This window comes from Ovis aries, chromosome 4 (genome assembly GCF_016772045.2).
Source record: "Ovis aries strain OAR_USU_Benz2616 breed Rambouillet chromosome 4, ARS-UI_Ramb_v3.0, whole genome shotgun sequence".
Taxonomy (NCBI): domain Eukaryota; kingdom Metazoa; phylum Chordata; class Mammalia; order Artiodactyla; family Bovidae; genus Ovis; species Ovis aries.
The window spans coordinates 70,437,342-70,464,285 of record NC_056057.1 but is presented as its reverse complement, the minus strand read 5'-3'; the positions used below and the strand labels follow the sequence as shown (position 1 = coordinate 70,464,285).

Genomic DNA, 26,944 nt, shown 5'->3' with positions numbered 1-26,944 from the left:
AGACCAAACAAACAAAAAGCTAAGAGATCAAAGAAGCGGAATTAGACAGCTTTAGACCAATAAATTGTTCCTCGGGTGACACAGAGCAAGATGCAAAGAGAAAGACCGGCTCCGCCGCCGCCGTCTGTCTAGACTCCGGGGGCTGGAGCAGCCAACAGCTATGGCGTTTGTAGTAGAACCTGCCCTAGTGGGGCGACCGGACAGACCGAGGCGGAGCAATTTCTGGGAGCGCAGGAAAGGGTCCGTTCCCAGCCAAGGGGTCTGGGAGCCCGTGCCACAAGCTCATCCCTGCCCGAGTTTTGTTGGGAGCAGGTCCAAGCCGTCCTGGCAGAACGCACTGATCCTCCTCCTGGGCCAAAGAGGATCCAGATACTGCCAGCAAGGCCTCAGTCTTTCTGGGCCCAAGTCAGCCAACCCGGCCGAGCCCCACGGGTGCTGAAACCTCCCTTTCGTTTCTGAGCTTCTCTCTCCTCTCTTGCGTTCTGCAGCGGCGTTTTAAAACGGAAAAGCCAGACACCACCAGGCTTTCAATGTGGCCTCTTTAAACGCGTGTTCTTGAGCCTCCGGCTTTCTATTTATTTGGCCGAACAGACACATGCGCTGGATTAAATGTGATAATATTCACACAAATACTCGTTGACGCTCAACCTGAAGCAGGCCACGTGAAGGCGGGTTTCTTATTAGCCGAGTGGTCTTTAGATAAAGACATTTTCCTAGGGCTCTCCTGGAGCTGGGGTCCTACCTAGCTAGCAAAGTGTTTCCCTTGCTTTTCTTTACCAAACAGTCCTCAATATTGAAATCCAGCTAAGAAGGTAAACTCAGCTCCGGGGCGGTGAGTGGAGCCTGCCAGGAGTTGGGCGGCTGAAGATTTGCTTCTATAAACGTTGCCACACGCACCCCGCTCGGGTTGCGCGCCTCTTATGCACCCAATGCGCAGTCTTCCATCGCAGCCCTGACAGCGACTCACCCCTGACGAGTGCAGAGGCGCTCCGGAGGACGCGGGGTCCCGTCTGCGAGCCTCCCGGACACCCGCCGGCCAAGGGCAAGAGAGGCCTTACCCAGGGCAGTCCACGAGGCCTCCGAGTTCCGGACAGGCTTGCACCTACCTGAGCCCTCCGTGACCGGTGACCACCGATCTGCTCCTTCGCCGTTTATTTAAAGTTACGTAAACTGAGCTTTGTATCTGCGGCTTGGAGACACGGCCACGGGCGACTCTTGGGGAAGCTATAAAACCTCTTTCACCAAAGGCTGTAAAATCTTATGTATTAAGTAAGGAAATATAATGAAGGCGTGTGTTTGTAATACCAACGTGTGTATATAAACAGAAAAGGGAGGGGAGAGAGACACACGGATAGTGACGCCCGGGAGACAAAAAAACGCAGTACCGGGTTTTACAGCGTGTACAGCGCCGAGACGTAGGTTGTAAACATTTTGTGGGCTTGGCGGAGATTATTACAACCCAAATAAACGCACCGCGTGGCGTATTCACAGGGCTCAGAGCGGTTCCCTGCTTGCTTTTGCATTTTCCTTCTGAAACCATTCTGCACCGGGGCTGATCCTCGCAAACGCAGAAACGCACCCGGCCTCCTCCTGTTAGGGTCTGAGGCATATACCCTCGTCCAGGGTCGAGGGTAGGCTCGAATGGGATTGGGGTTCCCTCCCTCCCGCTCCTCGCCTCTTAAGCTGGGGACGGACGCCAGAGTAGCCTTGGTGCCTCCACTACCCAGGAAATAGCAAGGGCGGCTTTCACCACGTGAACTCCTGCCCTGGAGCTGGGATGTAAATATAACTATTTTAAATATCATGTATTTTAGAATAACCAAAGCAGTTCCTGGTCCGGGTCCCAGGATTCCCCATCCTTCCAGACCCACACTAGACAATTACCAAGAATGCCTTTACGCCCAATTCTCAGCCGCCTGATTGTACCGTGACGTTTTTAAGGCGGCCGAGTCCCGGGGTCCTGGCTCGCCTGCGAGTGCTGACTCTCCCTGCACCGGGACGCAGCCTTCGGGGGGTCTCTCGGGTCGCCGCAGGACCCTTGGCCACTGTGTATGCCCTCTGCGCGCCCTCTGGAGGGTCACCAGGTCCACGGGCTGTAGGCCTTAGTCCTGGTGTCTGTCCGCTGGTCGGTCGCGTTCTCCGAGTGTCGTGAGGCCCCGAGGCTTGTCCCAGGGTGGGAACGGTCACCCTAGATCGGTCCCCGCGATTGGAGCTACCGCCCCGCAGCCTCGGGATAGCGGCAGCACCGCAGCGCTAGGCCCCCTGCCCAGGATGGGGAGCGGAGCGAAGAGGGCGCAACCTGTGCAGGTCAGGCGAGACCCCGCCGCTTGCTTTTTTTTGTTCCCAGCGAGGCTTCTGGCCACGCGTGAGAGGCACCGAAAATATACGACCGCCGTTCGCTCAAATCTGGGCCTCCCATTCCAGAAGAGCTTGCATCAAGTCGACATCTTAGGAACTTCCCAGGGTCGCGCCGGCGGGAGATGGCGGCGCCGGTGCCTCTTGCGTGGAGCCATACTGCCATCTGCTGGCCGCGCCTTGACACTGCAGCCCAACCGCCCGGCCTGAACTTCCTCAGCAGCCTCCGCGGGGCCGGGGTACCACTTTCCAAGCAGGGCAAGGGCCCATCCCCGGGGGGTCTGCACGGAGCCCCGGAATCTACACTGCCGAGAAGGCAGTGCCCATAAAAAAAAAGAGCTGTTTCCGCAGCCGGTTTATCGGCGGCAGACAGAGCCAACAAATGAAAGGGCTTTAGTGGAAAATCTTAATTGGGGCTGGACAGTTGTAAACCCATTAAGGGCCGAATTCCAGACAGTTCGCAGACCCGGCCTTTATGGCACACCCTCACTGCCCATTCTTTGAAGTTTCCTCTGTCTGCAACAACAGAGGGCGTCCCAACCTGGCGGCAGGGTGGGGGTGGGGGTGAGCGGACGCCCCATCCTCCGTTGTCCCCGTTCCCCTTTTCCGCACCCAAACACAGATAACTTTGCAGAAATCGAGGGCAGAGGGGCGGGGAGGCAAGAAAAGAAAAGAAAAGTGGGGTAGGAGGCTGAACCCTCCGCCACATCTAGAAGGCGTTCGGGCCTCCAAGTTGTGGCAGTTTCCCCCGCAGCCCTTTACACCCCATAAACGGTAACAGCCCTCATTTTCTTTTATGGCGCTTGGGGCTGGTCGGTTGCCCGGGCTCTGCCTCTGTCAGGACTTGTGCTTGGGAGAGGTGTTCGGGGCGGGCCAGCCTGGCAGGATGCGGGGGGAGGGGGTGCGGGGGCGCAGGCAAAATCCAGTCCCCTGGGAGCTGCCACTGTCCGTGCCCGCGGCCACGTTGGGGCGGCCGGGATTCAGATTCCCTCCTGGTAGAGGCCTTAGGAGGCAGTTCTCAGTCCTGCCACTGCCTTCCCAGCTTCCCCTACCCACCCCACCAGGGAAGATCCAGGGCCCCCTCCAGTCGCGGTGGACCCGGGTTTGGGGAAATTCTTGGGGCTCCAAGACGAAAGAATGGTCATTCCCAGGCACTGGACAGCCGTAAGCGACATCCCAGCCCAGCCAACTTCTCTGAAGCCTCCCCGCAGTCCCGCAACCGGACACAAAGCCGGGAGCAGGGCCTCTCCGCCCCTTGTCCACTGTTCCTCTGCTCGCAGACTGCAGTCGCCAGGCAGCCGGCAGGGGAGGCAGAGCGGAGGGCCGCCTGGTCTGGCTGCTGCAGGTTCATGCTCCCAAGCCAGGGACACAAGTGAGCTCTGTCCTTCCTTTCAGCCGGCCTGCCACTCCCCAGACTACCCAGGCTCCCCTGCCCCAGAGAAGAAGGTGCAAAGAGCTGACCCGAAAAAATTAGAAAAGAATCAATATATTTTATTGGCAAAAAGTTAAATATCATTTTAACACAATTTGGTCAGTAGGCCTTGAGGTAACTATTGCAAAATATACAGTGTGCGTTCAGCCTGATGGAAACCCCAGATTCATCAAGGATACAAATATACAGTAGCCCAATGGCGGTTTCATAGTGTATAATTTATTATCAATAAAATTAACTCCATTACAATAAGCATTCATTTTTTCCCCAATTAAAATTAAACATAAACCATAGGTAGTAACCATCTGCACATACGTAGTATAGCTCCAAATTTCCTCACTGTTTGGTGCAAAAACAATATTCAAGCTTGTTCACTTTTTCTTTAATATGTGGATTATATATATACAATGGACAAGATAGATCTAGAGAGCATGTAGAAACTAAAATGTCCGCATTTCAAAAATGGAGAAAACCATGAATCTATGCATCCCGGAGAATGCTTTCGTTTTTTGTTTTAAAATTTTATGTCACTGGGAAATCCTTACAGCTAGTTTACAATCAAAGGTTAACAGCCTAGTTACACAGAAGACATATTCCACTACAGAGCTATACTCTATGCAACTGCTTTCTCCCCTCATAAACAACCTGAGTTCAAATCGAATTCTAGCTTTCACAATCACAACGGGTGCATCACCCATCACAGAAGTTTGAGTCACAAAACATAATTACCACAATAAAACACAGTATTCAAGTATCTGGGCAGATTGCTCTGCCGCACAAACAGCAAATTAAATTAACTACACACAGTCTAAAAACTATACAGCCCGCCGTCAATAGTTGTGCATTATAAAAAGGTAGTTTTTTTGTTTAAGTCAGGAACAGGTAGATTTTTTTTTTTTTAATATATACAAGCTAGCACATAGAACCATCATCGCTAATGCCCCTGCCTTTTTTTTTAAATCTTATAGAAAATGGAAAGCTTACAATACCTCCTCCATCAAACTGGCAGGCCAAGGAACCAGCCTGAACAGGGTTTGCCTAGGACTTGAGGCCTGGAGTATCCAACCGCCTTGTTGGAGGCCTAGGTGGAGGCTGGGGTGGGGTGGGGTGGGATGGGGGTAGAAGGGGACGGGCAATTCTCTCTAGCTCACTCTCTCTTTTCTAAACGAACTCGAGTCGCATCACTCGTCTTTCGCTCGGTCCTTGTTGATTTTCTTCATTTTCATCCTGCGGTTCTGGAACCAGATCTTGACCTGCCTCTCCGTAAGGTTGAGCAGTCGGGCCACCTCGTACCTGCGGTCCCGGGTGAGGTACATGTTGAACAGAAATTCCTTCTCCAGTTCCAGCGTTTGGTGTTTTGTATAGGGGCAGCGTTTCTTCCGCGTGGAGCGAGCGTGGAGCCAGTTGGCAGCCGGGTTACCTGCGGGTGGGGGACAGAGATTGGGGGATTTAGGAGGTGAATAAGCACACCCACCCCTCTCCGCTGGGGGCTAGGAAAAGTCCTGGGGTCTTCAGCCAAAGTGCAGGACGCTGCTGAACTGGTTAGGGAGGGCAGCCGAGCCTCGGATACAATGGAACCCTGGCAGACAGACGCAGGGACGGTCACTTACAATTGCACGCCTGTAAACCTCGGCTCCCCCCCCCCCATCCCACCCAGACCCTTCTTTCTCCTCCTCTGTCCTCCTTCCCCCTCCTCTGTTTCCTCCCACTCTCCACACGTTGTGCAAGAAGTGAAATTTGCAAACAGGTCTCTTTCTTGTCACACGGGAGGAAACCACGCTGCCATGCGTTCCTTAGCAAGCTTAATATTCTATTCTCCCTCTCACTGACTCTCTTTCCTTCCCACCTTTCCATCTACTCTCCCCATTCCTTATTTTGACCTCCCTGGAAGGCTGTGGGAGCTGGCCAGGCCGGTATGGCGCCCCTAGGCACCCCAAGGCCGTAGATCACTTCTCCAGTTTATTTGAAAAATCTAGCACGGGGACTCTCGCGTCCCGGTCGCCTGCAGCCGCATCTTAGGCAGGGTTTACGCCGCCACTGGCTGAAGCAAGAAGTGGAGAGAATCGGCCGTCTTCCCCAGAGTCCCGGGTCAGGCTGCCCGGGCTGCAGTTGCTACCGCCGCTCCCGGACAATCTAGCCGCACAAAAGGCTTTCTCTGACGCGTCGCTTTCGAAGAATCTCGCCCAGAGTATCTCTGTCTTGGTCCCGGGCAAGCCAAGGAGAGGGTCACCAGGTCTCGGGTCGTCCTGCAGCGCCTGCCCCGCCCCCTCTCTAGGCAGCCGCCGCCTCCCCTCCCCCGAAGCCCGGCAGGCCGGCTTGTCACTGCTTTCTGGACTTGGGGGGCCCCATCCGAGGAGGCTTCCCAAACAGCAACTTCTGGCTCCCGGCCTTTGCTCAGGAGGCTCCCAGCGAAGGCGAATTCAGGCTCCGGAGAAAGCTGGAGGGCCGGCAGATCCGGGTGGCCGGCGTGGAGGCGGTGGCCGGCCTGGAAGGAGGAGACACTTACTGGGATCGATGGGGGGCTTGTCTCCGCCGCTCTCATTCTCAGGATTGTTTTCGGAGAAGGCGCCTTCGCTGGGCTGTTTTTCTCTATCAACTGGAGGAGAACCACAAGCATAGTCAGTCAGGGACAAAGTGTGAGTGTCAAGCGTGGGACAGTCACCCCTTCTGGCCGACAGCGGTTCAGGTTTAATGCCATAAGGCCGGCTGGAGGGCAAGCCCGCGAAGGAGAGCGCGCCGGGCGTGGGCTCCAGCCAGGAGCGCATGTACCTGCCGTCCGGCGCCGCCGCCGCCACGGGCGCCTGGGGGTGCACGTAGGGGTGGTGGTGATGGTGATGATACACGGCCGCGGGCACCGTGTTGGCGCCCGCCGCGTGCACCGGGTTCCACGAGGCGCCAAACACAGCCGCCTTGGACTGGAAGCTGCAAGGGCTGAAGTCGGGGTGCTCGGCCAGCGCCGCGGCCTGCCTGGGGGGCTGGCCCAAGGCTCCCGGCGCGTAGCGGCCCGCGCCCAGCTCATCCGCGGCATCGGCGCCCAGCAGAAATGAGTCCACGTAGTAGTTGCCAAGGGCCCCGGTGGTGGCCATCTCCGTGCCCCGCGCCTGGCCGGCCAGGCCCGACCCGCGGAAATTATGAAACTGCAGATTTCATGTAACAACTTGGTGGCACCAGGGGGGGGGGAGTACAGTCACCTAATAAGTTGCCGGCGCCCGCGCCCCCATTGGCCGCGCGCGTCACGTGCCCGCCCGGCAGAACAATAACGCGTAAATCACTCCGCACGCTATTAATGGCCCGGTGTTTTGCAGTCATAATTTTTATAGCAAAAGCCATATGTTTTTATGCAAAGGGATCGTGGCGCTCCGCGATCGGGTTTGTTTTAATTGTGGCCAACGAAGATTAAAAGATCAAATCTGGCCTTGCCTCTGTACTCCCTCCCCCCCCCCCCCGCCACCTCCAGACACACACTTCTTAAGCGGACTATTTTATATCACAATTAATCACGCCATCAGCAAGACGCGGGTCCCGCGCGCGAGTGCGGCCAGCAGAGCCCCTCACATAAAATTAGACAATAATTGAAGCCATAAAAAGGCAGCCAAATCGCATTCTCGCTCTACTGTATTTAAATCTATATTTATGATATTTCATAAGGAGTTATTGTTCAGAAGCCACACAGGCTGGTGGGAAGTTGGGAACGACCAACAGATTCGTTTGGCTCCTCGTGACTCGCAGCTGTAAAAATTTACGAGGACTTGGAAAGGTTAAATTAGACTGTTGTGTTTGGTTGGCGAGCTCCCTGTAAATAATCCTTGCGGTCCCTAGAGATGCGAGTTTACCCGGGGCTGGTCGAGAAAAGTCAAATTCAACGCAGTATCCATCCCAGACTGAGCCACCACCACCTCTGCCGGAGCGCGCTGGACAGGGACAGGCCACCGAGAAGCCAGCACCAATTGTGAACTCCCCTCCGGCATCTGCCCGACTGGAGCGCAGGGCGCCCGGGCAGCTCCCCAAATCGCTGCTGAGCCTCCAGCGAGGGCCCCACCGAGGAGCGGCCAGGGAGAGAGTGGCCAGTCTACCCTGGGGCCACGGATTTGAGGACCTGATTGTGCCGCGCGCTCGGCTCCATCCCCGCGTACACGCACGACCAGCGCGCCCCGCTCGCGGTCCGCCGGAATCGCTATTCACACCCCGGGCGGACCCAATAGGCGTCCCAGCCGTGTGTGCCGACCTTGGAGGCCCTAATGCTGAGCTCTGCAAGCCTCGTCGCATTCCCGGAACCCGAACTGCGAAAAAACACGAAGCAGGATCAATGAAAGGCGAGTTTGCTGGCGAAAAAGCAGCTCCGCCTAAGAGACCCCTTGGCTCTAGTAGCTGGGAAGCCGTCACCGGAGCGGTTAGCCTCTGGGCCCCCGTATGAGTCCTGGGCTCCTTTCTTTCTGACCACTATCCCGGACCCGCCTAGGTTACCCACCCGACCCACGGCTCGGCAGTTACATGGCCCAAAACTCGGGCTGCAGATCAAGTCCAGGGCTAGAAATTAAAACAGGGAGGGGCACAGGGCATTGACTTTTAATCCTATTTCTTAGCTTGGCCAAATTGAGGAAGGTATTTCTTACTCCTTAGCGTCTTTCAGAGGTAAAAGACCTCGGCCTGTATGTTAATTGGGGAACAAAACAAAACAAAACCTACCCCCAATCTGAACAGAAAGAGACGACTCCTAAAAAGGGGTAATTAAATTCACGTGTGAACATTGTGCCTGCAAGAGTGTGTTTCTCATTAGCCCTCTTCCCTGGCGGGGAGGGCGGGCGGGCGGCATCGGTCGCTTCCATCTTCTGTATTTCCTTCATCCTCCCCAACAGTTCCAGTAATCCCCCCAAACCCGGATACATCCCTGTCCCAGGCGAAAACCCGCAAATGCCAGGCTCTCCCAGAGAATGAGGCTGCGGAGCCGCGCAGAGAGCCACTGGGTGCCCCCTTCCTCTGCTCGCGCCGGAAGAGGGAAGTGGCCGACACAATGAACTCCGACGTGGCCGGTCCAGGCCGCCTCAGCCCCCTCCTCCCTAATATTTTCCTTTCCTTGTAAATTCCTCCGCCGTATCCCCACCCCACCGCAGCCCAGGGTGTCCTAAATATCGACCCCTTAGATTTTCATTAAGAAAAATTAACTCTGGAGGAAACCTTGACTCCTAATTGTAATTGTCTGCAAACAGGCTGGACACGCCTGGTTGCCTTTTCCTTTTTTTTTTTTTTTTGGTAACCAGAGAAGACACCAATTATTGTTAGTAAAATATGTTTAAAATAAAACAGGCTATGCTTCTTTAAATAACCTTAGACTTTCCAAATAGAATGGCTTCTAAATAATTATCCGGCATTGAGAATTAAACAGTCCTTACTGGTGCCAGGAAAAGGGGGAAATCACAAAACTAAATATTATTATTCCTATTTAGCCTACAGTTTTGGGGAGAGAATATTCAGGCTTTTGTGTTTGCTTTTATTTTGGAGGTGAAAGAGATTATGTGTGCATAAAGAAACAATAAGTGGGTGTAATTACGAACTGCCTTTTCTAGCCTGAGAGTTCAAAAACCTTGGCCTCCAAAACGAATCCACTACTCAAGTCCTGAAAAATGGCAGAGAGGAATTGAGGAGAATATCCTGTGACAGCCTCTCCGATAACAGGAGGGCAGGCTGGGCAGTGAAAATAGTTTCTGGGCTGCTGGAGCTGGGAAGGGAAGCACTGTTCCGTGTGCTTGCGCCTGAAGGCCCCTAGGCGTGTTGAATTCCCAGGGGTGGAAATTGTTTTCAGTTCCCGGTAATGAGAATGGCCTCACTGGCTTCAAACCGTGGACTACAACTTGGAATGCGGACACAGCGTCTAGAATTTAGGCCTCCTTTCCCCTATTATATGAAACACACTGGCACTGGAACGGTTCCCTTCTCTAGTATTGTCCCCACAAGGATGTCATATCTAACATCCTCTGACCCTAACAGAAACTACTGACAAGCAAACAGCCAATCTTTGCCCTACCGGGGCTCCCTTATCGCGATTAACGCCGGAGCCTGGACCAGCAGGCCGGGAATCCAGAGGAAGCTTTGTGGCAGTTCCCTGCGTGTCGTTCCACCGAGCCTGGCTGAGCCCAGGACTCAGCCTCATCTCCCCAATGAAGTCAGCGAAGGCCTCCTTGCCCTCGGAATGGGCACACAAAACGACGCGAATTCCCCCCAATCAGATCGCCTAGGCTGCAGTTCAGGACCCGCCGAGTAGGAACGCCAGGCCGCCGCCATCCGGTCGTGATCATAACCGAGGCCTTGCCTGGGCCACGGCACACCAGGCCGAGATCCACAGCCCTAGACAGCCGCGCCCCTCCAGCTCTTCCTCAGCAGATTCCCACCTCTGCTTGAACGCGCATGGAAAAATAAGACACCCCCCCACCCCGCTCTCCCCAAACAAGCCCTGTATCTCTCCCCCGGGTTCCTCCCAAAGGAATAGTTGGGGAGGAGACAGAAAGAAAGAAAACTGGACACAGACTGAAGGCAGAAGAAAAAAGGAAGGAGTAAACAAGAAAAACAGAGGAAGGAAAGAGGAGGAAAGAGTCAAAGGCAGCTCTTGGGAGTAGACAGAGGTTTACAGAGAGAAGGGTAAGTGACAAGGCCAGTATCCCAGCCCCTGTCAGCCCTGTCCGCTTCCTAGTTTAGGCTGAATCTCCACTGCACTGACAAAGCGATATTTCCTCATCTGGTACCCCGGATTGGGCTGGAGGTGAATGGCAGGAGAACGGCAGAGTCCCTGGCCAGGCGCAGGCCGGCAGCTGGAGAGGCCCAGGACAGAGGCGTGCGCCCCTGACCTTGAATGGCCCGGGGCTCAGAATTCCTACCACGCCCCTGGCGTCTGCGAAGGAGCAGGTAACCTGACCGTACCTGCTCCAGGCCAGGTAGGGGGGTGGGAGGGGGATGAGGCCGGCAGCCTGGCAGAGCGTTGAGGAGGCAGGGTCCAGACTCCTATGCGGGATAAGCCGAGGTTGCCATCGCAGGCCTGGCACGACCAGGGGTTGGATGCCCCGCCCGGACCGGCCCGGCCTCCGCGCGCACAGGTACCTGGAGACGATTTCAACTGAAGTAATGAAGGCAGTGTCGTGCTGTCGAGAGAAAGGTGGATCCCAACAACAGGAAACTACCTAAATCACCGACCAGTTCTGTTGCTGCCCGCTTGGCGCTGCCTCGCCCGCCGCCGCCGCCGCCGTTACTGCCGCCGCCACCACCGCCGCCAAGGGAGAACCCTGCGATCGGGCCTGGCCCCTCGCCAACCTGCGCCCGCCGCTGCCGCTGAGTGCCCCCGGGGCTGCCGTTAAGGCATCGCTGAGGAAGAAGACACCGGCCCCGGTAAGGTAAACCTGGGAGAAGGAAGGTAAAGGAGAGAGGAAAACGGAAAAAGGAGAGAAAGCCCGAAGAGAGGAGGGAACGAGCAGCGTGCGCGCTTGTTTCCCAAATCTTGCAGCTCAGCGAGGCGGCGCGGCGCCGAGCGGCGGCAGCCCAGGGCGATTCGCATGCGCCAGGGACAGCTCGGAGCTCGGCTCCCTGTCTGGCCTCGGCTTCCCGCGCTCGCTCCCCGCCACTCGCTCTCCCCCTCTCTCCCTCCCCGCCAGGCAGCCAGCCGGGGCGCGCGCTCCCGCGCCCCCTCCCCCCTGCTGTCGCGCCCCCCCCACCCCCCGCCTCCCGCGAGCAGGAAACGCGTGGCCCCGCCGAGGGCGACCAGGTGGGGGAGGCCGTGCTGGGGGCGGGAGGACCCATGCAGCCCCGCCGCGGTCTACCTAACCGCTGCCGCGGACGCTAGTGACCCGCTGTGGGCCCATCCTGCTCCCTGGAATCCGAGGCTGGGGGTCATCGAGGACCAAGAGACCCACGAAATAGCCAGCCTCTGCGAACCTCCCAGGGGGCTCCCGAAACAAATCCTGTTTGGCTTCCTCTGTCTATGCAGCTCCCCTCTCAACTGAAACCACTGGTCCAAGACAGCCACAATCCAGATATACTAGCAAGTCATAAAACTGAACAAAAGCCGACAAACCTTACGGCACCAGGGCTATAGGGCCCAGACAAATTACGACCGTCTAGGTAATATTTAAATAGATGCCTAAAGTAATTGCAGGGGGCGCGGGCTAGTCCTCCTGTTGTAAAAACGGTGGACGGGATAAAGTGGAAGGTGAAGATAAGAAGTCAAAAAAAAGAGGTAAAATTAAAAAGCTTCATTCCACAGCTTTTATTCTTCTATAAGAACATAAACATCATCTTTTTTTCCACGCACAGCAGCATTACAATATTAATTTATTCTGATTTAAGATTAGAAGTAAATAGAGCTAGAACTAACATTTATAATAATGATAGAATGCATTTGCATAAAACAAGATTGGCAATTTTTCATAATAGACATTTATACAGATTTGTATTTTATAGTTTTTTCTTTTTCTGCACCTACAGGTTTGACCCTTTTATGCATGTAACTTCACAGTATAAAGGAAACCCAGCAATGTCTCCCTTCTCTAGTCTATTCCGCTTGCTCCAGCCCTCCTCGGCTTCTGTGAATTTTGGAAAGAAAAGTGGGGGAACAGGGCGGGGGAAACCTCTGCAGAGGAGGGAGAATCGTGGTGTGCTTGTCTTATGTTACCAGTGGTAACAATTATTTAATGACAAAAAATGCACTAAATCTGCATGTATAAACAAAACTACATTCTATTATTTATCTACAGCCAGAAGGACATGGAAATTCAAAGTAACTGAAATAATTTAGTCCCTCAATGCAAGACCTTACACAAACTGGAAGAGACGTTTCCTTCTCCTGGTCATTTCTTCTTATTTTAAAGCTGAGCTATCTTACAGGGGAAGGAAAAATGAATCTTTCTGACTTTCTCAATTTTACCAATCAGCCAAAGTCAAACCCTTTTGCCAACCTGCATGTACATTTTTCTGCAAGCCCTTCTCTTTGCCAAGGAAAAAAAGAGAAAAGAAAGCCAAGGGCCTGTGCCCCCTGATTAAACACAGCCCTGCACTCCAGGCAGGCAAGCCCGGTGGCGGCTCCTTGCACCATTGACCTCAGGCCAGACACCTCAGCTGCCTACAATGGGACCTCCGCCTTCCGGCTAGGTCGCTGGCCCCGCAGGAAACCAGCTGCACGCGGAGGACAGAGGCCATTTCAAGCAGTGGAACCCCGAGACAGCACACCATCCCCGTCACCACTTGACACTTAAGACAGCATCTCTCTATAGAATTTTAGCGCGATATGGCTTTTTCCCCCAGAAAACAACAAATAAACCAGCACCAAGCAAACAGACAAAGAAACAAAAAGTCAGAACAAACCAGCCCTGCACAGATGTAACGGCCAGCGAGATGGCGAGTGTGGGAGGGAAGAACGGGGGGGCTCCGGCACAGGTGCGAGTTCCTGGGCAGAGCCGAAGACAAGAGGGAGGAGAACGGGTCTCTGGACGCGAAAAGAACCACATTGCCTGGAGCTTCATCAGGAAAAATTAAAGTTGGCTGTGAGCTCCCGGATCCGGTTTTCTCGGTTCATTTTCTTCAGTTTCATCCTGCGGTTCTGAAACCAGATTTTAACTTGTCTGTCCGTGAGGTGGACGCTGCGGCTGATCTCTAGGCGCCGCTCTCGAGTAAGGTACATGTTGAACAGAAACTCCTTCTCCAGCTCCAGCGTCTGGTGCTTGGTGTAGGGGCAGCGCTTCTTCCGGCCGCTCTTTGCAGTGAGCCAGTTGGCTGCGTTTTCGCCTTTGGAATTGCCTGGCATTTGAGAGAATAAAGAGGGGAAGGTTAAATCGAGGCCATGCGGGGTGCACGCAAGGGAGAATTCGGGTCGTCTCTACAGTATGAGGGATGCCCTGAGTCACCCAGAGAGAGCTATCCCTCCCCCCTCCGCCGCTTTTAGTTTGCCGAGGGAGAGCAGTTCCTCCAAAAGTCATGTGTAAAATCGAGTGGGCCTCCCATCTACACCTACTCTCTTACATTTTCCTCCACTTTCCCCCCCAAACACCTGTTTTAGCACAAAGCTGCCATGCGCTTGCAGAAGGAACGGACTGGGAGGGCAGGCTGTATATCTTGAACTTAACGCCTTTTTTTTTTGCCTCTCGCCCCAAGGCAGACAAGCATTTCCTGCAACCCCCAGGCTAGGGGGACAGGGGTGCCCACTTGGAAGGGGGGGCGGGCAACGTGGCTGTGTCTCACTCCAGCCCGGTGGTTACCCAAGGCCTGTTGAGAGGGAGAAGGGCATAGCTGGGAGCTAGAGAAGGCACAAAAAACTGATTGGGGTCAAGGGCCCTCCCTCACGTCTCTCCAGGAGCCAGGGACGTGCAGTCTGGGCGGTTTCGAGTTCCAGGGGAAGAGAAATGACCCCTCTCTGACTCTCAGATCAGGGCCCAGGCGTCCGGGACGGATCTGTCTTTTCTTCTCCCCGCAACAAGGATTCCCGCCCCTCAAGCAAGTTTGAAAAAAGCAAGGGGGATCGTAAACTCGAACTTCGCCGGTTAATGGGCTTATTTATTGGTGCTGGCGGCTGCTTATTTTGGATGCCTTACAAACATCCGCGCTATCTGCGGGCGAGCCACTTTCCCTCCCTCCCCCTCCCCCCCGCGTGGGCCGCGCCTCGCAGGCTGGGCCCAGACTCGGTTTTGGGTGCTCCGGGGCACGGAGAAGGGCATGCACAAGAGGGGAGTTGCTCGCCGGTGTCCTCGACTCCAGTCGGAGTGAGGGGAGGCGAGAGCAAAGAACGTCTGAGTGTGGGGCGCTAAGCCGGGACATGAATTTTTTACTGAGTCCCCACGCCCAAATATTAAAAAAGCAAGTTCACAAGGTCAGCCTGCCTGAAGCTCGGGCCAAGGCCGGCCGGCTGCTGTGCGGACTCCTGGCTCTCTGCTCCTTCCCTTCTCTTGGTCTGCCTGTCTGCCAGCCCGCCTGACTGCGGAGCCCTTCAGCGCGCCCTGCTTACCCAGGGAGTCCTTCTCGGGCGAGGCTTTGCTGCTCTCGGAAGGGGCCGGGGAGAGCTCCTCCGCGGCCGAGGACGACGCGTGCGCCTCCTCGTCGCCCTGCGAGCCCCCGCCGCCGCCGCCACCGCAAGCCAGCGTGGGGGGCGGCGGCGAATCGAGGGCTCGCTCCTTCCGGGCTGCATCCACCGAACTGGAGGCGAGCGCGGGTGGCGGGTCGAAGCCGCGCCCCGGGGGCTGAGCGGGGAACGGGCCGGCGCCGAGCTGCGGCGCGCCGCCACCGCCGCCGCCGTAGCTCTTGGCGGTGCCATAGGCCTGAGAGAGGCGGAAGTAGCCGGGCACTGGCACCCCGCTGGAGGTACCCAGGGTGCAGCCGTCGGGCGGCGGGCCCCGCGGGAAGGGGGCCAGCTCTGCAGCGGCAGACGAGCCTTTGGGGCATTTGTCAGCCGAGTCGTAGAGGCAGTAGGAGCTCTCCTCTTTGATGTTCTGCGCGAAAGAGCACGAGGTGGCCTGCGGCGGGGGCTGGGGTGGTTGCGGTGGGGGCGGCGGCTGGGGCTGCTGCTGCGGCGGCGGCCCTTCGGGCTGCTCCATACGGCACGACCTGGGCGCTTCCAGCCACAGGTCTATAGGCGCCGGCGCATAGCCGTGCGCCCCGGGACCCAGGCCCCCGCTGCCACCACCGCCGCCCGGCGACGCCGCCTCATTGCGCTTGCCTCCCAGAGCCGGGAAGATCCCGCAGCTCTGCAGCCCATAGGGCAGGTCGGCGGCGGACGGCAGGTAGACCCCGCCGTGGGCGTAGTAGCCGCCGCCGCCGCCGCCGCCCCCAGCGCCGCTGCCACCACCGCCAGCCTCGCCTCTGCCGGAGCTGATGAGCGAGTCGACCAAAAAAGAGTTCGCGGCGGGGCTCTCCGAGCATGACATTGTTGTGGGATAATTTGGCGAAGGAAGCAGATAGCCCTTTCTGGCTGACATTTCTTGTGCAAAACATGCTGAATACGATTAGCAATCCCCCCGCACCGCGGCGGGCGCCCGCAGCCAATCCTGAGCCAGAGTTTCCGCGCGACCACTCCCAGTTTGGTTTCGTAGGCGCGGGGCCGCTCTCCGAGGGCGCCCTCCAAGCCCGCGATTGATATAAATATGTAATCTGTATTGATGGGCCGCAAGACGCACACCCGATACCTCAACCCAAAGGCCAGAAGCGACGGGGGCTGCCCCAACGTGGCTGGTGGGGGGCCTGGCCCCTGGGCTCGCTCCGCCCATACCCGGACGCGCGCCCTCCTTTGGGGTCTGTTTGAAGGGCCCCTGGGCCCCATGCAGTTAACAAGTGGGGTGTTTATGGTGCGCACCCCGGCCCTCTTTGGGGGCTCCCTGTTTTAATTTTTCGAATCAGCCACCAGACTTGGGTGCACTCTTAAAACACTAAGGGGGGCCTCAGTGCCCCAAGTTCTTCCCATTCAGCCCCAGACCGGGAACTCTATCCCAATGTGGGGGACCTAGTCCTAAAATCACCAGGATTTTCAAAGTTTCCGAAATCCAGAGGAGAATGGAAGCTGGCAATAGCCACTTCTTTCTAGCATCGCTCACCGAACTTTCCCCAAAATGCAGTGCCCTGGTCTCTCAGCCCCAAACCCACTCCACTCCTCCTCCGCCAGTGGGTTGATCCTGTTAGGATCTTTGCCTATGGTGTGCTCACCTGGCTTGCCTTCTCTGCAGCTCCTGTTGGTGAACCTTGGTGGGCTGGCATCAGTGGGGGGGTCGAGGCGACCGACAGCTTTGGCTGAAAGACTTCCCCACCCTTACTCCAAGGCCAGAGCCAGGTCCAGGCACCCCACAGCCACATCACCCTTGCAGCCTCCAAGCTGATACGCCTTTTGGGGGGAAGTGAAAGAAGTGTTGATCTTGAGGGTCTTTGGCTTACCCAGAGGGGAAGACCTGGAGGGGGAAACTTGGGTGGGGTATGCCAACGAACACCTCTGCCACCCAATTCTCGAATTCTCCCTTTAGCCTTGGCATTTGCACGAGGAGGCTACAAGAACCAGTGTCACCACACTCCTGCCTCTGTCCCCTCCCCTCTTCCCCCCTCCCCTCCAAACCCACGGATGGGGCAGCCCTCACGCCCGTGGTGTGAGCATTTTAACGAGGCCCGCGGTGAGGAAATCCGTTCCCTGTGAGGCCTTGTTGGGCTTGTGGCCCAGTTATAGGCACGTTCGGAGGCCAGGCCCTTTGCTCAATAGACACCCAGGCCTCCTCCTTCCCTGGTCGTAGGGACCGCGCTCTTGGTGAACTGGAAAGGGCCGGCTCAGGGCGCTACCCCCCAAGTGTGGGCCTCATACTTGTCTCAGGAAACGCGGCCTTTTCCGGCCGGATCCAGGGAGCCCAGCAGGTCGCTGCCTTGTCCCGGGCCTGCGGGCTAGGGCTAGAGCCCTCCAGGATGCCCCAGGCCTGCCCGCTCCGCCAGCTCCGGCCCCTGCAGCGGGCTTGACGCCGGCATCCCGGGAAGCAGACCGCTCAGGCCTCGGCGGGCGGCGGCGGGGAAAGACCCTTGCATCCCGAGTGATTTGCCAGGCACTTGGCCTTGTTCTTCCCAGTATGAACCCAGTCGGAGGAGGAAGCCGAGCCTGAGAGGACCCAGAGAGAGCGTACGGGAGAGCAGGCGGCAGAGCCCCGGCGCTGGCTTCTGAGATGTAAGCACGCAGTTGCGGTCTCTGCCGGCAGCGGCTGCTCCGCTCGGCGCGCAGCACCCGGAGGCCGCGCCACTGCTTGCGCTGCGCTCCAGCCACTTCTACCTCTGCGCCCCGGGGAGACCGGCTCCGCGGACTGGGCCTCTGGGGTAGAGAAGAGAGGAACAGAAAGAGAAAGAAAGGAAAAGTGAAGAGGAGAGAGGGAGAGGAAAGAGAGAGAGGTAGGAAAGGAGAGCGCCAACTCGCTCCAATTCGACAGATTCTTGAGGCGGCAGTAGCATCGCCGCCGAATCAAGTAAGGGATCGGTGCCGAGATCAGGAAATGTCCTTCGCTCTCCGTACTGCTCAAACGCCTCAAACGCACAAGGCCAAGGCAAATTTTCATCAGGCTAGGCCCACGAGGTCAACGAACTTGAGGACCAGAAGTTTCAGAGTAAGGCAGCCTAGGACCTTTCCCCAGATGGGCTTGGTCCTTACCCAGCTTGTCAGGAGAGTGAAACTGACTGGGACTGTTGTGTTCAGCAGTGCTACTGGGAAATGCCACAAAGCCAAGGACTGGCTGAGAAGGGGGCTTTGCCCTTTAGTACAGTTCATGCCTATCAGGAAATTTCTGCCCAGGGGGAAGTAGGTTCTGAGCATAGGAGAGGGTCCCTAGAGAAGAATGAGCCCCAGCAGGCAAGTGGGCCAGGACTGGGTGCTTTTCAGTTAAAATTATGCAAAAAGCATCTTCCCAGGCCACAGGTTCAGAAGGGCCAGTGGCCGCAGGAGAAAAATGCTTGAGATAGTGGAGGCTAAATAAAATAAAGTGAAATACAATGATCTAAACTTGTCTTTCTTAATATTTTTGAAAGTTGGACCCCCTTTGGTAAATCTAAGGCCATGTTCTGACTCTTACCCTGTGAAAAATGCAAATCTGTGTATTCCCACAATTTGACCCAGTCATTTCCAGGGAATTCACAGACATCCCCCCCCCCCCCCCACCAAAGCCTTTTCCTTGTGGGAATTCAGTAGCCCTGCTAGTTTGACTTGTAAGACAAGCTGGGTTCCCGGCTATAGGCGCTCGGGCCCTGTCTAGTCAGAGCTCTGTAGGGTGGCCAAATGGCCTTCTAGGCTGACTGGGATCCAAGAGCATGCACTCTCCAACCAAGGTTACAAATAATCATTTTGGTGCCGTGTCTTATGAGAAGGCCACCACAGCTGAAGAGCAGAGAAGGCGGAAAGCCGGCTGTGAGCTCACAGACCATGGCATTGGCACTTGAGTCTTCACGGACCTTTGGGGAGAGTTGGATGTTTCTCTCTAGCATCTTTTCCCTGCTTCTAATAAGCCAAATGGGATGTTGAGTTGTGCTGTTTCTTGCTTGGGGGAAAAAAAAACAACAACACAGAATAAGTAAGCCAGTGTGGGATCTTCTCTCTGGCCCAGGTTGGCCACTCTGCCTCTACTGCTGAGCCGAGAGCGAGAGTGAATGGAGAGCCTATGAGTGCACTTGGGACACAGATTGGCTTGCCCCGCTGGTTTGGACAAGAAGATATCCACACAGCAGAAGCTCAAGTCAAATGCCTGCTGCCTTCTCAGTTAGTCTCGGAGCTCCCAGCATCCCCGACTGCCCCCAAGGCTCCACACTCCCCAGACTGTAACACTGAGGTGTTACCTTCCTCAATAAAATATTCCATTTATTGATCATCTCAGCTTTCCCAGGGTTCCCCACCCCCAAGAAATTAAGAAAAGCAACTCAATGGTCGGCCTCTGGATATTCTCTCCCTCTCGTCCATTTGCCTCCTTTTTCTCTCTTTCCTACTCTTTCCCAGCTGCCGAATTTCTCTCTTGGTGGTCAGAATGCATTTGACCTAAAACTCTCTAGTGTCTGCCTGCTTCAACCAGGCCTGTGCAGTTGCCGGGGCCCACATTTTATTTAGGAGTAAATACTGCTCATTTCTACCTGGTTCATTGCACCCCATTCAGCTATGGAGCTGAAGTAAATGCCAGGCTAGTGAAATAAGCCCTCTGTTGAGAATTACCCTGCAGTTTACAGAAAGTGCATTCCCTCTCCTGAGTAGGCCCTTGCAAACTACGAGAAATAATAAACTGATATTATAAAAAAAAATCTTACAAAGAATACCAGGTACTGAGATTGAGATAGCCAGTAAACAATTCGTATCTGGAGGTTGCTCTCAGTGCTTTCTGGGCGCAGTGTTATCTGGTCGGCTGTGGAGTGGAGATGCCGCCCCGGAGAGGGAAAATAAATGCTACTTTGACATATTCGGCTTTAACAAAAATTCTGGACTTTTTCAATTCATGTATTTACCGCATAGTTTAAATTTTGGAAGGAGCAAAGACCTGATTCTCCCATTCGTCTTTAAGAATGTCAGCATTTTCAGGGATGCAGTATTTGATGTGTCTTCTTAGAATCAAACAACCTATCCCTAAACAACCTATCCCTAAACAACCTGCTTAAAAGTTTTTTCTAAATCCAACCACTGAACTGGCCCTTCTCTCCTGATGGGGGAAGTGTTGGAGACTTTTTTCGTACATGCCTCACATACACCCCTCAATTGCAGTATCCTCAGTTTTGTCCATCATAAACTGCCTCTGGCCTGGAAACGATATTAGGAAAGGCTCAGGCTGCAAAGAGCACTGTGTGGGCGCCCACTCCTTGCTTTATTCTGGCAGAGTTTGAGAGACCATACTCAACAAAGACTGGTGACTGTGATCGGCAAAATTATACACTCATACACGGCAGGCAGCATCTACTTTCTCTAAGATTCCCCCCACCCCACTAACCCATGCACGGTATATTTGTAAAAAGAAAATAACCATTTCAAGAAACTAATGAAAACACACTGGAATAAAAAATTTAAATATAGAAAAAGAGGGAATTTGAGTTTGGCTTCCGAAATGTAAGTGACATGATTATTTTAAACTTGTTTTATGAGAACTCTGATGGAGAGATTGTTTGATCAGAGTTTATTCCCACTTCCAGCCTTGGGAAAATGTATTTACCAATACAATTTTTGCATGTTCGCAAAATATGCAAAATATCTCATTTTTACATCTAAGAAAATTGCTGCAAACCTCCAGCCAGGTTTATAGCGGCACAGTCCAAATAAGCAACACAGGTTTCTCTGGCAGCCTCAAAAATATAATGCGACTTCTCCTAATTGGCCTTTTTTGGAACAAAGGTTACCTCCAGTCTGTTGGGCAAACCTAGAGAACGCACCTAGTAGGAAATCAGCTACTTCCCTGACTTCTGCCCCAGGGAATAAGCCCGCCCCAGTGACCACAGTCGCTGACCACTTCATTGTTTAGAGGAGAAACTCTGCTTTCCCCAGTCCCGCCATCTCCTTTTTTTTTTTTTAACCACTATAAGCCTGTATGCCAGCACAGCCAGGAAGATGCTCCCCATCCCTGTTCATCCCGTTCTGAGTATTTCTACAAAATCTAAAGATCGCCTCAGGTGAAATGCTGGCGCAGAGAGTTAAAACCGTCAACTTCTCCAGTGGGGCCTCCCCTGCTTTCCAACCTTAGGGAGCGTTGGGAGAAGGGGGGTGGGGTGGGTTGAGCGCCTATAGCGTCACCCCCGAGCTCACACACCCAGCCACTTTCCCCAGCCCTGCTCAGACACCCGGCCCCGCTCCCGCCCAAGCCAGATTGAAATTGCTAAACTTGGGGCCTCTTACCTTGACACATTTCCGAAATCACTGCCAAGGGACAGCTGGCTTCTCCGCGCCGCGACGCCTGCGAGGCCTAGAGAAAGCGCGTTGCTTTAAATTACAGCACCAACCACTTCTTGAAGGTGAGCCCCCTTTTTTTTGATACGGAGGAGAGCGGGACAAGTGAAATAAGGTAACGTGCTGCTCTTAGTATCAGAAGCAAACAAAGGCCAAGAATCGCGCTGGGGTTCCCCGCTCCCCGGCGGCTTTGACATTGATCGGAAGTGCGCCATCTCGTGGCGGCCGAGCGCCTAGACCCGGCCCGAACTCCAGCCCGCAGCGGGGAGAGGAGAGCAGGCTCAAGTCAGAGACAAGAAGGAGAGAATATGCCCAGCCCGCTGCTAAAGAGATCTCATTTTTACATCTAAGAAATTGCTGCAAAACCCCAGCCGGGTTTATAGCGGCGCATTCCAAATATGCAAATTGGCCGGCCCCGGACGGGTTTACGACCACATTGTCACAGCCATCGGAGGATGGGCTTTTATAGGGCTCAGAAATCAAACCCGCGCCCGCTCGCCGCCGCCCGCCGTCGAACAGTCCTCCTGGCTAGACTCTCCCTAGCAACTTGTGAGACTTTGGTTAATCTTTAACCGTCCCAAAGGAAGTCTCTCCTTAAATCCTGGGCTTCCCTGTCCGCTCCCTCCCTGCCCCGCAGGAGAGTCCTTGTTCACCTCTGTGTGTCTGTCTATCAACCTAGACATTCATCTCGGGGTCTGTCCCATTTCCCTTTGAGCTTGATTTCCCCAGTCGCGCCAGTTAGACAAACACACAAACAAATAAACAAAGCGGGGGTCTGGGGTCTGGGGCCTGTCTCCAAATTCCATCCCCTCTGCTGCTCTCTCTGATCCTGCCTGGGTGGCTAGGGAGAGAGAATGGGATAGGGTGGGGTGGGATGGGGTGGGGTGGGGTGGAGTGGGGGGCAGTGGGGGTGGGTGGGGTGGAGGGTGGAGGGTGGGGGTGGGGTGGACAAACAAAAGGCACTGGCCTTTCACCCTGCCCCTCAAGGTTATGGGTGATGTCCAAATTTAAGGCAGAAGTTCAAAGGCAGGAAACAAAGAAAACCAGCATCTTTCTTTCCCCAAAGGGAAAAGGCAGCCTCAGCTGAGAGCTGGGGAGAAAGCGCCCTTAGATACTCCTGTGAGTCTGCTCTTTGTACCCAGACCAGTCTCCCCCTTGCTGAAGGGCTCCCCAGGGGACCCTAGAGTGTTTCCACTTCAGGCCTTCTAGTCTGGAGATGAGTGAGCCCAGCCTGGGATCAGGCCCATTGGCCACCTCAAGTCCCAAGGCTTTCTCTCAGGGCTGGGTCAGTCTGAGGGGATGAAGCCCCATATTCCAGGCCCTGGGATACCCCATTCATTCCTGAGACCCCCACTTCCCCAAAGGACCTGGCCATTCACCTTGACTTCCTAAGCCTGGCTTCTAATGGAGTTAAACCCTGAATAAGCCACCTCCCCACTTCCTCAGGGGCCTCGTAACTTGCCTCTTTCCTAAAGAGATAGTGGTGCTGGGGGTGGGGGGGTGGGGGTGACATTTGGCAGTAAAAGGCGAGTAGGGAGAGGAATGTCACACCAGGACCCAATACTCAAGTTTCCACAGTCTTTATTTTCCTTGTGCCCCGTCGCCTATATACATGGTGCGACTTACGCGGTGGGCTAGAACGGAGGACAGGGCATTACTCCCTTTACATGCAGAGCCACCAGACGCTTCTTCACATGGGGAGGTAGAGGAGATTTAATGGGAGGGTGTCTACCTTTCTCAGCTGAGGTCCCCAGACCCTGACTGGCTGAACTACCTCAGAGTATCTCCCTAATGCTTTTCAAATATTGCAAAAAATTAAAAAGACCATTCCCAACACCCTTCCCATCCCCTCCAATACCCCAAAGGCAATCAACTAATGGCAAAAAAAAAAAAAAAGTGTTCAAACAAAATAGGTTATGGTTCCTTTATTTACAAGTCTTTTGAACACCATCCCTGTATGAAGCATACATTCAAATATTTTTAGCAGTGAGTGAGTTTAACCGTGGAACACTGTAAACAGATAGAGCCTTTAAATATTCTCTTCATCATCTTTTTCCCCCCTCTACATTGCATCTTTTAAAATTCACTTTGGTTCTTGCAGGGAAATATATATATATAATATAATATTTATCTTTTAAAATAATTCCAAATCACTCTTGAGCTCTTGGAAGGTCACCGAAAGCTTCCAAGCTCAGTTCTGGGGTGGCGAAGGGCAGAGTGAGGCGTGGAAACTGGGTGTTTGGGAGACTCAAGCCCCTTATGGCTGTGGACTGCTGGCCAGGCCCACCGCTTCACTGAGCAAATCCAAGCTTGAATTAAGTGTGGCATAGACTTTGCCAAATTGCCGCACTCCACAGGCATTTCCTGCAGGGATCCGGGGGCCAGCGGCCTGGGTGCAGCCTCTAGGCTTTTTGATGTCTTCCACCCCAGGGAATGGTCTGCTCTGCCACTAGGCTTTAGGCCTAAAGTGGCAGGCCAGACGAAGACCCTCGTCGGTAGGAAAAACTAGGTGGGTTGCAGAAGGCAGTCAACTGCTAGAAGCTCGGGCCTAGGACAGTTCAGGGAGTGGCTAGGAAGAGTAGCGAGCCTGTGATGCCACCTGGGATGGTAAATTAGTTTTCCCCTCAAGGATCAACAGCTCTCTCCCACCTTGCATCGACCTCTTAATCCAGTCATCTTTCACATTAGCTTTGGAAAGCAGCCCCAATCCGACATCTAGGAATCCTCCCCTTTCCTTCTTCTCCTTTTCCCAAACTGAATTGGCTTTGGCGATCTTGACACAGGGGTCCTAGAGGTGACCAGGCTCCATGTGGAGGGTCCTGGGTTGGGATCATTTTCCCTGGGGGGCTGGGAAGGGTGCCCAGTCCCTGATGGAGACCACACCCAGCCCATAGCTCTAGCAGTCTCCAAAGGTGAACCACCAGAGGCCCCAAACCATTCATTCTCGTTGTTGGTGCACAACTCTCTGAATCCAAGTATCATTAGAAATCTTAACCACCACCGGGCGGCCTCCTTCCAGGCTGTCTCCGTGTATTGCCTTTCCTCTCTTGCACATCTCCTTTCTTGAAAAGTCACCATGTGCCTTGACCTTGTCAAGGGCAAAATCTGCATATAATCTCCTGTGTATGAAGCCCCCCACCCAGGTCCAGCTGGCTGGAGCCTTTAGAGAAGCGGATTGGCCGAGTAGTACTGTAAACGGTCTCTGTTAATTTTTTTTTCCTTCATTCTTCTGTTCTGAAACCAGATTTTGACCTGACGGTCAGTGAGGTTGAGCATGCGGGATAGTTGAAGACGTTTCTCTTTGTTGATGTACACACTGAAGAAGAACTCGCGCTCTAGCTCCCGGATCTGGTACTTGGTGTAGGGGCAGCGCTTCTTTCGGGTTCGTTGGCCACCTGTGAAGGCCGAAAGAGGCAGGGAGTGAGCCAGGTGTGACGGTTGCAATCCATCCCAGAGCTCCAAGTGAAGGGAAAGGGCTGGCCTCAGGGAATGGAAGCCCTGCCCCAAGCCCAAGCAAGGTCCCCCAACTAGGTCCCTGCCTTCAGGCTCTTACTGCCGGCTGGGGGAAAGGCTGCGGGAGGAGGCTCAGCTCCGGATAAAAGCGAGCTCCTTAGATAGGCCCCCAGGGAAGCTGCTTACTCTGCTCCGGAGCAGAAAGGAGGGTTCCTCACTGCAACAGGCGAGTTAGTGCCGCGGAAACCGCTTTCAAAGCAGCGAGTGGGGGGTGCCGGCTGCCTCCAGCCCGGCCAGACTAAACAAACAGCCGCCCACGACCATTTCACCTTCCAGCACCTGGGCGGCCGAGTCCCGAGGCAGTAAAGGCGGCCCCAGCCCCAGACTTTACCGGCTACGGCGGGATTCGGCCCTCGTTAACATCTGGGGGCAGCTGCCGGGTCTTTGTCAGCTTAAGTCCTGGCCATCAGCTCCTGCCTCCCCAGCCAGCCCCCTGGCTTCCGCGGGATGGGGAGGGGGTAGCGGAAGCCCCCTACCCCGGGCCTTCCCTAAGGACCAAGGCCACCCAGCCATCCTGGTGCTCTGGCAGGGCTGGGGTGCTGTCCCCGATAGGCTGGAGGACAGAGGGGTTTCCCAGAGCTGCGGGCAGGCTCGACTTGCACCCCTTTCAATAAAACGCCACCAGAAGTAAAGAAAAAACCCGCTTTTGACAGATTGAATAACAATAATAACATGCAGTCGGACAGAAGGCAGCACACGTAATTGCCACTGCGCCCAAGGAAAATGGCTTCCTTTGGACAAAAAGGCCAACTTTGGGTTAATTTGTTTCTTTTAATATATTGCTCGAGCTAAGCGGGCTATTTTATCTGCTAAACACGCTCCTAGCGCCATCGTTAAACAGCGATGCCTTTGAATCCCGGCCGGGACTGGAGTCCCGGCGCAACACATGGCTTTTATAAAAATCTCCGGATTACCTCGCTATCAAAGGCTCCCGAACCCTTGCAAGGAGAATTTACAGGCGCCCACCTCCGGCTCCCCAGCCCCGAGCTGGCCCCGAGCGGGGTCGAGCTGCTAGGCTTGGGAGCCGAGAAGGGAAAAAAAGGGGAAAAGGGAGGTTTTTTGTGTGTGTTTTTTTTTTTTTTTTGCAGGCATGCCTTGGCCGGTGGGTATTTCACGGCCAATTTCAGCACTCGCCACGTGATCCCGCCTTTTATAACAAAGTTTTGTTGGGGGGAAACCTAAAGGCCCTTCATAAACCTTATATGCTTATAAAACAGCATATAAAAATTTAACAGCGGTGTTGTGCTAGACTTCCAACTCCCCTTTCATAAAGCGCAGGGCGCGCTGCCTTTTATACGTACTGGAGCCGCCGGCCTTGTCCTCAGTGTGGCCGGAAGACGACTCGGGGCTGCTGCTGCTCTCGGGGCGCCGCCGCCGCTCCTTTTCCTCCGCCGCCGCCGCCGCCTCCCGGCAGCCGCCGGCGCCGCTGTCCGAACTTGAAGTTGCCGGCGTGCCCGTGGCCGCTGCCGCCGCCGCCGCCGCCGCCGCCGCCGCGGAGGTCGCCGCGGCCGCCGGGGGCCCCTTCTCGGCGCTCTTGTCCCCGGGGTAGTCGGAGGAGGCGAGGTTTTCCGGGGTGCCGTAGGCCGTCTCGAAAAACTGGTCGAAAGCCTGCGGCAGGACGCCGTTCCTGCCCACGGTGCTATAGAAATTGGACGAGACGGCGGGGGTGGGGTGGTGGTAGACGTTGGCCGAGCTCTTGGCCAGCACGTCGCCAGGCACGCCGGCCGCGCTGGGCGCCTGCAGGCAGTCTCTGTGCACGAGCTCCTCCGCGGAGTAGCAGTGGGCCAGATTGCCGCGGGGGTGCCATTTAGTGGCGGGCTCAATGGCGTATTCTCTGAAGGTCACTTCGCGCACGGGTTGGACCTGGGGCAGGTTGGAAGAGTAGGAGTATGTCATTGGGCGCGAAGACGGGGTCTGGGGTAGAAAAGAAGGGAGGCTGGAGAAATCTGGACCCGAGACGTAGTAAGTACAACTTGGCAAATACATGTTAGAGGAGCAGGGACCACGCTCATCAAAATCCATCATTGGGCTACCTTGGGCTCTCCGCAGTAGCCGAGCTTAACATGATTCTCCACTGCAGCTGCCTCTTTGAAGCGGATCCGTGAAGTAGAAATTTGGAGACGTAAGCTGAGGTGGAAATCTATCCCCATCCTTAGCAGGGAGGTGCTGGTCATGTGACCCGATGTTGAAATTGACAAGCTGCGAGCGAGTCCGTTTTTTTTTTTTTTTTTCCCCTTTCCTTTTTTCCCCCCCTCCCTCCCCGG

General features: G+C 55.0%; 3 protein-coding genes and 1 long non-coding RNA gene across 6 annotated transcripts; 1 reads left to right on the top strand and 3 right to left on the bottom strand.

Annotated features, from left to right (window-relative positions):
* Positions 1–3,825: 3,825 nt before the first annotated feature.
* On the bottom strand, positions 3,826–6,956 carry HOXA9 (homeobox A9). The gene is made up of 2 exons (XM_004007941.5): positions 6,294–6,956; positions 3,826–5,207 (listed from the first exon to the last, which is right to left on the bottom strand). The coding sequence occupies exons 1-2, from the start codon at positions 6,871–6,873 to the stop codon at positions 4,969–4,971; spliced, it is 819 nt and encodes a 272-aa protein (XP_004007990.1). The 5' UTR covers positions 6,874–6,956; the 3' UTR covers positions 3,826–4,968.
* A 3,818-nt stretch (positions 6,957–10,774) lies between these two features.
* On the top strand, positions 10,775–13,321 carry LOC121819410 (uncharacterized). Of its 2 annotated transcripts, none has more exons than XR_006059647.1 (2): positions 10,775–11,161; positions 12,254–13,321. It is a non-coding gene; the product is annotated as an uncharacterized LOC121819410 (long non-coding RNA). The 2 variants fall into 2 exon arrangements; XR_006059646.1 differs by having other exon boundaries at positions 10,775–11,890.
* HOXA10 (homeobox A10) lies at positions 12,021–21,333 on the bottom strand. Of its 2 annotated transcripts, XR_006059641.2 has the most exons (3): positions 21,117–21,333; positions 16,451–16,625; positions 13,451–13,561 (listed from the first exon to the last, which is right to left on the bottom strand). XR_006059641.2 is itself a non-coding variant. In XM_004007939.5 (2 exons), exons 1-2 carry the CDS (start codon positions 15,727–15,729, stop codon positions 13,287–13,289), a joined length of 1,242 nt encoding a protein of 413 aa, XP_004007988.2. In that variant the 5' UTR covers positions 15,730–15,768; the 3' UTR covers positions 12,021–13,286. The 2 variants fall into 2 exon arrangements, 1 of the variants encoding a protein (XP_004007988.2); XM_004007939.5 differs by lacking the exons at positions 16,451–16,625; positions 21,117–21,333 and adding an exon at positions 14,763–15,768 and having other exon boundaries at positions 12,021–13,561.
* Positions 21,334–23,077: 1,744 nt separating this feature from the next.
* Positions 23,078–26,790, bottom strand: HOXA11 (homeobox A11). The gene is made up of 2 exons (XM_015095335.3): positions 25,982–26,790; positions 23,078–24,562 (listed from the first exon to the last, which is right to left on the bottom strand). Exons 1-2 carry the CDS (start codon positions 26,703–26,705, stop codon positions 24,330–24,332), a joined length of 957 nt encoding a protein of 318 aa, XP_014950821.2. The 5' UTR covers positions 26,706–26,790; the 3' UTR covers positions 23,078–24,329.
* Positions 26,791–26,944: the final 154 nt, after the last annotated feature.

What these genes read in the sequence shown, in the direction of transcription:
- HOXA9 (XM_004007941.5), bottom strand. Translation starts at nt 6,873, where the DNA reads ATGGCCACCACCGGGGCCCTTGGCAACTACTACGTGGACTCATTTCTG. An exon ending in CAAGCCCCCCATCGATCCCA is followed by an intron (nt 5,208 to 6,293) that starts GTAAGTGTCTCC and finishes CCCCACCCGCAG; the next exon opens with GTAACCCGGCTGCCAACTGG.
- HOXA11 (XM_015095335.3), bottom strand. Translation starts at nt 26,705, where the DNA reads ATGATGGATTTTGATGAGCGTGGTCCCTGCTCCTCTAACATGTATTTG. An exon ending in GGACAAGGCCGGCGGCTCCA is followed by an intron (nt 24,563 to 25,981) that starts GTACGTATAAAA and finishes CGGCCTTCACAG; the next exon opens with GTGGCCAACGAACCCGAAAG.
- HOXA10 (XM_004007939.5), bottom strand. Translation starts at nt 15,729, where the DNA reads ATGTCAGCCAGAAAGGGCTATCTGCTTCCTTCGCCAAATTATCCCACA. An exon ending in GCCCGAGAAGGACTCCCTGG is followed by an intron (nt 13,562 to 14,762) that starts GTAAGCAGGGCG and finishes CTCAAATGCCAG; the next exon opens with GCAATTCCAAAGGCGAAAAC.